General features: G+C 45.4%; 1 protein-coding gene across 4 annotated transcripts in view; it reads right to left on the bottom strand.

Moving 5' to 3' along the window:
• pax7a (paired box 7a) overlaps positions 1 to 12,862 on the bottom strand; it is a 44,126-nt gene that overhangs the window by 10,652 nt on the left and 20,612 nt on the right. For all 4 annotated transcript variants that reach the window (XM_047583856.1, XM_047583855.1, XM_047583853.1 and 1 more), the window contains 3 exons: positions 12,278 to 12,477; positions 5,293 to 5,458; positions 4,678 to 4,871 (listed from right to left, as the gene is read on the bottom strand). In XM_047583856.1, coding sequence (XP_047439812.1) covers positions 4,678 to 4,871; positions 5,293 to 5,458; positions 12,278 to 12,477 — 560 coding nt within the window. The remainder of the gene's footprint in view (positions 1 to 4,677; positions 4,872 to 5,292; positions 5,459 to 12,277; positions 12,478 to 12,862) is intronic.

Below are 12,862 nucleotides of genomic sequence, written 5' to 3'. Positions count from 1 at the left end.
AGAGAGTTGGAGCAAGAGAGGAAGGTGGGGAGAGAGAGTGAGAGACGGAGAGAGAGAGAGAGAGAGAGCGAGAGAGCAAAGCAGTATTGGCAAGGCGTCATTGGATGACAAGGAGCCAAATGGAGGGAAGAAGGTTGGTAGGTGAAAAATAGATTATGAATACACCGAGCTCCAACCAAAAATATTTTGGAATGAAAAAGAAAATGGCAGCGCCGGGGTGATCGAGACTTAAAAGATGCAGCGAGCAACAAATGGCTCAGGTATGCAGAGGCCGGAAATGTGCAGGCGCTGTCTCCGCCGTTAGAAGAAAGGGGGCCTTCGAGCAAAGCCGCAATTTATTTCTAAAATGAAGCTTTAAGTTTAGGCCGAGGACGAAAATGAAATAATGTATAACAGCTGCAGCCGATGCTGGTCCAAGCGTGTGCGCGAGGGAGAGAGGCAAACCGGGAGGTACTACGACGCGGAAGCCAATGTTTGACAACTGCGGTGCGCGCGGAGCAACGTTTCTGGTGTCGCAGACGGAAAAAATTTTCCCGTTGAGTTAAAAAAAATGTTGCAAAACAACGGCAAACACTAATAATCTGTGCAGAAACAGTATAGCCAGTGGATATGATTTACAGTCCCTGGATTTTCTTGGCAGCAGCCAACAGCAGGTCTCTTTTTTCTGAAAGCCTCTTACATCTTTTTTTATACTTGCCAAATTGAAACAGTATTTGTTTTAATGGGAGTTCTAATTAACCAGTATGTATTCCCCCACTTGCTCCGCGAGTGGCTGAGCTATGAATGCAGGCTATGTGCTCATCCCCTTTGATTTGTTGTCAGTGGAGCCTGCCAGCTGACACAGTGCCCGGTGAGAGGCTTAATGCCCAAGTTTTAATAATGTGGGGGACTACATGAATCTCCCCCTCTCATTGGTATTCAGGTGCAGAATGTCTTGTTAGAAGTCAGGGAGGGAGGCGGAATGAAGCCAGAGCTCCAGATTGTTCCGTACATTTTCCCCTCTCCATTTTTTTTTTTTTTTTTTTTTTTTGGCAACGGCAGAGCTTGCTTCTTAAAAATAATTCATCCCATTTTTAAAAGAAGCGTCTGCGCTAGCTAATGGAAGAGCAGCAGCACAGTTTGGAGTCTCCCCTGGCTTATCTCTCTCAGACAGTTGTGGGGAGTCGCTGGTGAGCATGGTGTCAGCGTGCGTGGTACGGTGCAGCGCCGCGCGGGCAGGCAGGCCTGGGGACACAGATCAAAGGGAGGCAGGGGTGAGAGCCGCTCTGCCTCTGATCCCGTGTACATGTGTGTGTCTATGTGTGTGTGTCTATGTGTGTGTGTGTGTGTGTGTGTAGGCCCGGCCCACTCACAAAGCCCAAAGGCCCTCCTCAGATACACACACACACTGACACACACACACACACATCCTTGTCATTCCAAAACACACAACACTTTCATAAAACTGCAAAACAGAAAAAAAAAGTTCCTCACAAAACTTTGCGAACTGCCTTCATCAAAACAGCAATAAAATCTCTAGCCACCGTGCCCACGGAGTTCACAGGCGTCCCACTCTCGCTATCACGGCTCCTCATCACACGGAGATACCTGTGGACACGCGCACAACAGACTCTGCGTGCATTTCCCTCTTCCATTCTGCGAGATATACGCTCTCTGTTCTCTTTATTCCCCGATGGGAGCGTTTCCGAGAGATTTCTCCGAGAAGTTCTGCCACTGAGCACCTCGCGCACGCAGCTCTCCAGCGAGCGCAGTTGTTTTCTTTCCTCTCCCAGCAGGTGTCCCTGTCATGCAATAATGAGGAATTTAGAGCCAAATGTTTCCACAAACGCAGAAGCCCGCGAACGCTGCTTCAAAGGACCATTTGAGAAGTGTCTTAAAGTCAGATTACTAGTTTCTGTGAGAAATGCGCCGTATTCTCGACAGATGATTACAGAAGGCCAATTTGCTCATTCCTATGTCAGCAAAATTTTAATTTGCAGCAATTTGGAAGGTCAAGACAAAGGTCTAGTTGAAGTGCAATATTAAAAATAAGAATGAGCAGATTGGAGAGGCAGGCGTGAAGCTTAAATCTTCAGGTAAGGATTGCTATAAAATACAGGAATGCCTGTCCTCCGTGCCCTTGCCTTTCCCTCTTTCCAACACCTGCTGTGCCGCTAAATGAAACAAGACCAACAACAAAATACACTTCTGGTTTCATACCTTTTGCCCAGCCATGCACAGCTTCACTCTCACAAGCCCTAATATACTGCCTCCCTCAACCGGCCAAACACGTTGTATATCCAACAATGACAGCAACCAGTTTGCGAGTGGATAGCTTTTCCACTGCCTGTAATGGGAAAATGTGTGCTGTCGGGATAGGTTATGGGATTGGGATGGACGCGAGCTCCTGTCGGGACTGCTGAACGCTGCAGGATTCCATTACAGACTTGGCACCTCGCCACCGCAGCCCATTTACGGCGAATCAGAGAATTTTTGTCAATCTTTACAGCAACCGCAAGGCCATCAATGCCAGACTCTTGAAGAAATAGCTTGCACATACCAATGCACAAGCATATCTCCCGCAAACAGATGCTGTCTGTAACTTACAATATCAAATTCTCATTTCCATCTCGACGGAGAGCCCCTTTGTGTTGCTTTTTTTCCATTAGAGGGAAGGAAAAACAGGAAATAATCGTGAAAAAAAAAAATAAATAAACAGCGAGGTGTAGAATGTGCGTCGATAATTTTCAAAGCTGAGACTGATTTACCATTTGGTTGAAATTTGGGTAAACGCAAGGGAAGACAAAGCAGAGTCTGACCCGGGCAAGTTTAACCGGTTGTTTATTGTGTGGGTTTTCTGTGTTGTGAGTTCCATGTGGATAGCTGCGTGTTTGTGAAGCGAGAGGGGTGGAAGAGTGGCTGCCCAGCACAGCAGGGAGCTGCACCAGAGAGTGAACTCTGATTCTGCTGTCAGTGGGAACATTCATCTCCTCGCTGAGAGACTGATAGGAATGCCACACAGCACTCTGCCTGCATTCAATGCATTTCACTTGAGTGCAGCAACTGTGCCGTCAAAACATGTCCACACCGCACACATATCTCCTTCTAAGAAACCAAAAATATGCAATTTAATTTAAAAATAAATGAATTTAAAAAAAAATAAAATAAACAAGTGCATTTAAGGTTGGCCTTTCAAAAGACTTTCATCATTCGATAGAGTAATTGAATACTGACAATTCAAGCTGTACAGTTGCCCAAAGGCTCCTGTCCTAATCCTCACTATGACAGGAAATGTTTAATATCCCAACACATTCTTGAATGCCTGTGAAGAGAGGGAGAGAAAGCGACAGTGCACCCCATGCCAGTATTAGAGAGAGCCATTAATGAAAAAAAAAAAAAAAAAAAAAAAAAACTACTCCATGTTCCTGGTGTTTTTCTGCAGGTTTGCAGTGAGAGCATTAGCAGTTAAAGCCCCTGTGCCACGATTAACAATCAAACACGCTGTGAGCCTCCATGTTATCCTCCGTCGCTCCAGCAGGAGAGAAAATCTCTTTTTTGTCACAAAATCCTTAATTCTTTCTTCTCCGAAGAAAGAGGGTAATACCAAGAATGTTTCCAATCTGCTTTGAGAAATATTTGAAGAAGAAGAAGGAAAAAAAAAAAAAAAAAAAACTCCCAATAAAACACGTGTGAACGACGGGGTAATTGTGGACAAATGCAGCATTGAAATTCATTTTCAACTCTTTACACACCATTTCAATCTTATTTTCTGCCTGTTAACCACATCTTGTTGGTGAGGGTGGGCAAGACTGGCCAGTATTGATGGGTAATTGTGTATAATTCACTCCGTACACACGATTTGCATCAATACAAATCATTTTCCCATTCTGTGCCACTTAAAGCTCAACCTTTACCATAGAGTCACATTTAAACGCTCATTAATGGAGGTGTCCAAAGAGGTTAAACATCTCAAATACCGGCCTTTAAAGAGAAGAAAGCAAGCGAACCTGCACATGCTGCACCCTGCATTGAGATGGCATTACGGAGGATTTATCAGATTCTCTTTTATTATTTTAATCTAAATTATGAACCGCTTAAACTAAAACGGCCCCGGTAATATTCTGAAGTGACCAGCAGGACACCGGAAACCCCCCACGCGTAGCGAGCCTCTATCAGTGTGCACGCAAAGCTGCCAGGAAATCGTGCAGCAAAGAGAGGAGCAAAATCACACATTGCACTGCAGTCTTCCAGCTCCAGACAATTACGTGAAGAAGATTATGGGTCTACATTTATAAGCTTTAGCTAATTATTTCATCTGCATGTGTTCTCACTGCGCTGTGCGGGATTTAGATGTCCCAGGAAAGTCAAAACCGCTGTTTGGAGCAGCTTGAGTACTTGCGGTGCTATCAAGATGAATTTTAATTTGTTGATGTTAATCCAATTGTTTTACAAATGTAGCAATTTGGAGTAGCTAAAATAAATCCAGGGCTTTGGAAGGCGAACATAAAAGCCCACACTGGCAGTTATTTTGCTGAACATGCTGTTTCTGAATTTTAATTTCAGTCGAATACAATTACTCTGAAGAGTGAGAGGGGGAGGAGGGGAGGCAGAAGACTGCTACCTATGAGGGAAGGGTGAATGTACAAATCGATGTATAGCGACAGCATGCGCAGACGTGTGAAGACTTGTTGGACCGACCTGTGGGGACAGCCCGTTGCCGACTGAGTTCATGTGGTTGCTGGAAGCTGAAGGGCTCATGAAAGTATCGGAGTAGCTGGAGAAACTGTGGCGATTGGATGACAGGCCATAGGCGGAGCTGCTGTCAGCACTCAGACCTCCCTGGTGCATGGAAGATGGAGGCAGGGGCTGGGGCCTGTGCAACGTGCTGCCCTCTGACACACACAAAGACAAACTGAGGTAAATACACTTACATTTCTGTTCCAGGGAAAAAGCAGGAATCCTCACGCTGGCCTTAAAATACGACCCCAGTGGGTCAGAAGTCCTACATTAAGTGTCCTTTCTACAAACCTTTTAAAGACATGTTTATTCAGCTCAGAAATTGCCTTTGCTCATAATGTGAGACTTGTTTCTGCTCCGCTGTGACAAAGATGTGATTGTAAAGATAACTACTTGCTGCATGGCTCTTATATGGAGGCACATGACTCATACATAATTTATAACGTTATTAACGTGAACATGAAATATATATGGCATACCTCCAATAAAAGGGACTAATGCAATCTCTACCAGAATTTAATTAACAGGACAGAGCATACTGTATGCTTTTGGGTGGGTGGGTGCGCTCAGTCTTACCCTGCGATAGCGTGGTGGTGGGGTAGCTGGACTCTGGTAGCTGGTATGTGGGTAAAGTTGGCATCCCTGTGGGCGGGAATCCTCCAGGAAGTAAGTGGTTGAAAGCTGCTAGCTGGTTGGCACCGGCCTGTTTGCGCCACCGAGCCCGCCGGTTGCTGAACCACACCTGTGAGAGAAATGGAAGGTGGAAAAAGAAGCTATTTGTTACCGAATATTGAGATTCTGATTATTCAAGCGACGAGCCGTCTTTGATTCTAAATCATGGGTGTAGGCGCTGCAGCAGACTCTCAGTGGAGCCTGCTGGCTGCTGCCACCTGTGATTAATCTACTGGTTGGTTGGAGCTGTGGTGCTGGTGGTAGAGAGGCTGCAGCCCCGGTGGGATCTTAGTGGTCTGTCCCCGTTGTTGTTAAGTGTCTGTGATCTGTGTAAACAGGCTTCTCTGAGCCCCCTTTAAAGGCAATAAGTCATTTAAAGGTCAGAGGTAGGCCGCTAGCCTCCACACCACACACCTCAAGTATGTTTGTGAAGCTACTAGATACTTTGAGGGAGGCCACGGGATGTTCGCTAGATACAAAGAAGCAGTGACGGGTACGCTTGTGTTGCACTGTTTTAACGTGGCTGCATTTAAAGATTTAAAAGTCGTTTTAAAGGGAGAAAAGTGTTTCAACTTTAGACGCCAGACACACGGGCTACAAATGGCGAAATGCTCACAAAATGAGCAGCAGCAAAGCGCAGACACACAATGTCAATTCCCTGAATGAAAGGGGAAAAAATAGGAGCCTTTTGAACGGCAGAGATTTACACATTTTAAAAAGGCTTCTGCTTCAACAAAACATGAATATAATCAGGCGCTTTTGAAAAGAGCCAGCAACCTGTTCCATTTAGCCAAGACAAGGCCCGGGCTTCACTGTGTGCTAAGGGTTGAAGGACATTGATCTATGCCTCGCACAGGCAATTCATCAGAGTTTAATACACTGTCAGCGCAGTTCATCTACTGTTGTGTTTCAAACGGCCGGGGCTATTGTGAGAGCACATGAAAGAGGGGGACAAAAGCCCCTCCATACGCCACAGAGAACAGTGGACACAAAGAGGGGGCGTCCCTTTTAAACAGGTCTTAAAGAGGGACACTTTCAAGGAGACTTACACAGCGACATACTCACTGCCTTTTGGGTGCTGCCTCTTTTTGTACACACAAACATACATATAAACTCGTATAGGCCTACAAGGGATCTCAGCCCAACGGAGGTCTTAATTTGAATGTGGTTCTTTTCCCACACAGCCGCTGCCTCTGCAAAGACCAGGTGATTTTTTTTATTTATTTTTTTTTTTATTTGCCCAACGGCTCAGTTCACGAAGAAGAAAATAAGATGCAACAGGCGATGAGTGTGTCGGCCCTGGAGAAAAGGGCAAACCTCAATTATGCAAGTGGAAAACCAACAGGAAACCTTTATCGCAAGCCCGATTGCCTCTAAAGACCCACTTTGAATCCCTCAATCAGCTATTCCAAAACAAATGTGGTGTGCGGCTCCAGTGAAATTTCTGCTATTGGGATGTAGTGGAGCGTGGTCCGAGATCTGAACTAAGCTCCAACTGGGCCAGACAAACAGCTGCCTGGCCCAGGGGAGGGGCACGTGGGGGGTGGGGGTGGGGGGGCACACCCCTTCCCTTCCACACACTCCCGATCACCCCACCCCGCAGTGCCACTTCACCTCCGACCTCATCCACTCACCCCACCCCTCTTTTATGTTCACTTTTACTTCCTTCCCCCTTTGTCATCCAAGCTTAGGAAGGAGGTGTTCCATCATGGCAGACAAAAAAAACACTTAGACGTTGGAGTCACTTTTTGCTCCACTCTATTTAGTACATTTCCCTGCAACATCCAAACTTAATTATTAACATTAAGATCTTCTAGATACTGACAAAATCACAGGGAGAACAAATAACATGAATGCTCAGTAAATGTTTAGGGAATACAGTCAACATCAAACTTTTTTTTTTGAGCTGGTATGTGTGTAATAATGTTTCCTACTTGTGTTTCTTTAAAAATGTTTCTAGGGGACAGGGGCCTAATCCCAATCACTTCTCATCTCATTCCAGTTGCCAGAAAAACTGCCATGGAGGAAATTCTTCAGTATCCTCATAATTTCTTGCATTTTTATTTATTTATTTGCTGATATGGTTTCAAACCGGCATGCAGCAATATTACTATGCTAAAATGACCCAAACTACAAAACGAGCTGCGGCTCTGTTAAAATGCACAGACACAGAGTGCAGCGCGTGTGTCACAGACTGAGTGGCTTCCTCCAACATTCATCAGGCTCTAAGCACAGGCCGGGATAAACATGTACTCGAGTGGCGATGCACATGCGGGCAAGTGCCCACACGCTATCACACACATGCATACATTACCAGCACAGTCTTAGACATGCACACATCCCCTGACTAGGACACAGCCTGAAGCTGAGGATTTGAGGCTGCGCTCTGGAACCTGATCACAAAGTCACCTTGGACCACGGATTCTCCTCTGCTTTTCCCAATCCGGTTTAATTCTCTGCACTACAGAGAGCTGCGGCGCTCCTCCATGTCTCCCTATCTACCTACAAGTGTGCAGCCGAGTTCATGTGGCTCGCTCCTGTTTCACGGACTGAGGGGTTTCTCCGCATGTAGCGCACTTGGACGGGTCTGCGCTGCGTCTCCGGATCGTTGTGGAGAAAGTTTAGGAAAGATGGTCTTATGAAAGTAAAAGCTTAGGCCTGCTTGAGAAACAAAAGAGGAAACGAAGAAGACGTAGTTGGAGAGCTATGAATGTCGCGTGGCACAATGAAAGGAGGGGCCTTAGATGCAAACGTCAAAACCTGCAGCCATGATTTTAGTCATGTTTGACTGCACGCATCGCTCCGTTGGCTTTAATCTCCCATTCACCCTCAGCCAACAGAATCGATTCCTAGCGATCAAACGGCATTCTGCATTTTCTTATCGCTGATCAGTGGTGATGCACGTTAACATTGTGAACGCGTGACGCTGCACTGCAGTTGAAAAAAAAAAGCCCTCTCTGTGTTGGTTCTCTTAAATAGGATCACTCATATTTCAGAATTCCCTGTTTATACAATCCTCCATGAATTATTTTGTCAAAGACAAGTACTGAATATGTGATGCCTTTCAGGAGCCAATTTGCAACATTCGCTAGATGAATACCAAGAGCCGAGATAATGACAAAACAAAATGTGCTGCTGACTTCATATCCACAAAAACACAGGGGTGATGCAACCAGCTTCAACATACAAATCCTCTTCTGTCTCATACCACGCAATATGCCCCCCCCCCCCTCCCCCCACCTCCCTCACACCTCCTCCTCCTTTTCTCTTCTTCCCCTTCTTCTTTCCCCTCTCTCTCTCTTTCTTTCTCTTTCTCTATCTCCTTCCCTCCCTGCTTGCCTTCAAGACTGGCACTATGCTAATTAAAGTAGCTAGGAGTGTGAATTTGTGAGGAGAGTGGGATTAGTTTGATAAGTATCAGGAGTACAGAAGCACTGTACCAAAGTCATTTAAATTCTAATAATAAGAAACTGTTAGAACATTCACACTGATGCATTGCAACAATTTCTCCCCTACAATCTACACAAATCCCATTTATTCCTTTATGAAAAATAAACCCATACTGGCGGGAATACAGTTGCCTGTTGGGTTTGGTTGCCACCACTCAGCTCCATTGTGATTTCCAGGCTTGCCGCTGAAACTCCGCTGATAGTGCGACAATCAGGAAAACTGTGCAGTACCAATTGACGCCCCCCCCCGTAAGATTATATTTTGTCTAGCTGTCTTGAAACTTGAGTTTGAATTCATCCAGGGCTCCGCAGCCCAGCACACGGGCTCCTTGAAGGCCTTCCCCCAGCATGTATAAACAGGCCAGCGCAAGCCACAGATAAAGAGAGAAACTTTTCACCGAATTGATTTGCACGCTTCGTAAAAAGCAATGCTTATACCTTATTAGATTCCACTAACTATAATAGCTACATGCAGAATGTTTATTGGTAATGAAAGAGGACCTATGTGACAGATTTGGTAAAGCGAGCCGGCAGCGGCATGCTGAGATGATGAGCCTCAGCCGAGACTCAGGAGTCAGTCTCTTAAAAACTTCAGACTAAATAGAGGAGAATGTAATTTGCTTCAACTGGGAGGGCTGATTTACAGCGGCCTGCAGCCTATTCCCTGCGCACCCCCCTGTTATTTCCCCCACCTGGTCCACTCCTCAGAGGAAAACGGACACAAATGATGCTCTCATGGAGTGGCTTTGCTGCCCGCTCCTGTTAAAACTGAGGCGTTATCAGATGGAAAGTGGCAGAGCGCGCTGCATCAGAGGAGAATATAGCGAAGGTAGACTTGGCAGGTACTGAGACAGCCTGGAACTAATTGCTGAGAGATATGGATCATATCCCACAATTTGTCAGCTGGGGTGAACCATTGCAGGGCTCGCGGTGGTAAAAGAGCGCTGGTAGCTCCACTGAAGGGGGCAGCGGCACTGATAAAGATAGATGGTGAAAGGGTCTTAAAATGGCAGGCGAGGGCAGACACTAGGGAGTTAGCTCTGTTTATGAGTTTAGGTTGTGAGTCAGAGCTAAGCCAAACACTCATCACCTCCACAAGAATCTAGCAGTTTAATTTACAACGCAGCCCTGAGCTCTGGCTGCCGAGCGCCAGCGCGGCCATCTTTACGGAGGTGATCGCCGAGTGTGCACTGAACCTAAAAAGCGCTTTCCACATTATCGCCATGTTTAATGACAAATGGCCGACAGTGAACCATGACAGCTGACACAAATTCGAGTTAAAATATGAGTCTGTGAGACCCCTCCGACACCCCCTGCCCATAGCTCCTTTCTCAGACTCAAACATCGGTTAGCCTCTGAACGACATCTGGAAGATGCGTCATTGCAGCTGTGCTGGAGAAGCTTTGCTCTCGGGCCAAAGGGTCTCCTCTCTCCTGCCCTGTGATGGGCCATTTGGGCACCTCTGTGGAAGCCCAGCTGGTGGACATTTTCTGAATGCAGCGATACATACAAGACATGCACGCACCAGCAAATTTACTTTTAACACTAACACTTTTCCACACTTAGTTTACAGTTAGTATCTAGCTGTTCATTCAAATGGTTGAATGTGGCATTTCAAGCTGCCACTAACAATCCGTTGCATTTGGAGATACGCAAAGGCAAAACTATAATAGTTGTAGAGCCACATCTTTGATGAAACATGCTCAGCAAACTGCCCCACAACTATCCAGTATTATTTGTTTTGGCTTCCACAGCTCCTTTCTTTGTAACCTCACAAAATTAAGTTTGAGTTGACCTTTTGAGACTTTCAAAGCCTCAAAGAATTAGATTATGAGGAAAACAGCATTAACAAATTATAGCCATGACTCAAATTCCTCAGGTTTTCACATGACATCATTTAAGTCCATTATCTAACAGCAAAGAAACAGCAGTCGCTCCGTTTTCTTTCTTCTTCTGCTCCCATGATGAGGCACTTGGCATTTTTGAGAGCGCTCTATAAATATGGAGGTGTTAATACGCGCATGCTTTTTTTTTTCCCCCTTTTGAACCTCGAGTGTTGCTGTCCTCCACGATGACTTTGAAGTTCACACCAGCGCATTTGCACGTGACATTGATTATGAGTTAGAATGTGCTGATGTGGCCACATTTGTCATTATTGTGTTTGAGTGAATGCAAAGTTGAATTTATCCAAATCAATATTATCAAAAATGTGACGGAGTACATTTTCTTAAAAAACACATTAGTGAACCTTGGAGTTCTTTCACATTGCGCTTGTTTTTATTTTTTAACAAAGCTCAAAATACTCAAATATACTGTCTCATAACAACCGTGAGATAAATTTCCTTTTCCCTGAGTGAGGCATTAAACACTCAGACATACAGGACGTCCTTGCGTGTTGGGGGGTTTCAAGATGGACAAAGACATGTGTGGAATCAGTTACCAAACTGCATGTTTGTAGTGTGATGAACAGTTAGCATGCGGTGAGGAGTTTGGGGGGGTGGGGGGTTGGAGCGAGTGTGAACGACTGTGGTAAGAAGAGAGGGGTGCCCCAGACTTTTTTTTTTTTTTTTTTACTAGCGTCTGATTGATTAATGTTGTTGTCGGGCCATAGGGTCCCTAGAGAGGATGAAGAACCCTGTGTGATATGTGGAGGGTTTTACAAGCAGCGGCGAGCTTGAAAGTGATGGGATGAGATCCTGGCCAAAGGCCGGAATGAGAAATCCATCAGGAATGCATTCCCTTTCTCTCCTCTCCTCTTTTTTCTCTCTCCCTCTCCGTCTTTGTAAGAACAGCTGCTGCTATAACTCTGCTGTACATATCTCCCTTCAATCTTAAATACAACTGTAGGGCACTCAGGCTGTCAGACAGATTCCCAGAGTCTGAGGTGTGAAGAAGGGGAGTATCACTGTCAGACTGCTCAAACATGCAGGATGATAGCAGACTGCAAACAACTTTACATTCACAGAGAATATGATGAAAAGAGCCACATGGTCCTGGCGGATGAATGTATCATTGCTATGGGCAAAAGGAGGAAAATATTCAGTTTTCAACAAAAATCATATGTATAAAAAGATGTTGCTTCTTGCAGGGTGATAATGGGAATTATGATATTTACTGTTAGTCAAGGTGTAAGGCTCAGTGACTCTGAGCCGTACAGTTAGCATGCACTACACGCGCATTAAAAGGATCAGTTCACCCACAATTAAATTCAATATTCCTCTACTTACATTTAAAGATACGTAGCCACGCAGATAGTTCTGCACACGTTTTGAAATATTGAGCTCATACTGACTGATGGAACTGTAAAAATGATATTATTGGAAGCCAATATTCAACTGTCCCAGTCAAAACAGGTCACACAATGTTGTGGGAGTCATTCAGAACAGCAGGTGTATTGTACCAGTGTGTGTGATCATCAGTCTGCGTACGGTTTGTCTCACCTGTACTCTCGCCTCTGTCAGTTTTGTCCTCTGGGCCAGCTCCTCTCTGGTATAGATGTCGGGGTAATGTGTCCTTTCGAAGGCCTTCTCGAGCTCTTCCAGCTGCTCAGCAGTGAAGGTCGTGCGGCTGCGCCTCTGCTTCCTCTTCAGGGGCAGGTCGGGCTCCGAATCCACATCTGAACCCTCGTCTGTCCGGTTACCTGAGGTGGAAAGAAATAAGACATGGTTCCAGCTGTATGATCGTGTGCTAAATATCTTTTGAGAGAGTTAACAGAGGGATGTTTGTAAAAAAAAAAAAAAACAAAAAAAAAAAAAAACAGCAAAAAAATATGAGCGGAAACTGATCATGCACTCGCTCTAAACCGCATTATCTGCATTTTGGAGCCTCTTTTGTCGCCTAAGAGAGGAGAACCGGGCATCAGTGGATTCAAGCGACAGCTACTCCTCTCTGTATATACAACTGGGAGAATATTATCTTAATCTGTGGATATTTATTTAATATAGAAGAGCCCCTGATACACAATCCCGGCTATGAGAGGGGGCCCCAGAGGCTGTGGAGGCAGAGAGCTGAGGGGGAGCGGGGCA

This window comes from Mugil cephalus, chromosome 4 (genome assembly GCF_022458985.1).
Source record: "Mugil cephalus isolate CIBA_MC_2020 chromosome 4, CIBA_Mcephalus_1.1, whole genome shotgun sequence".
NCBI classification, from domain to species: Eukaryota; Metazoa; Chordata; class Actinopteri; order Mugiliformes; family Mugilidae; genus Mugil; species Mugil cephalus.
Note: the sequence above shows the minus strand (reverse complement) of the source record. Positions and strands in the feature narration are given on the sequence as shown.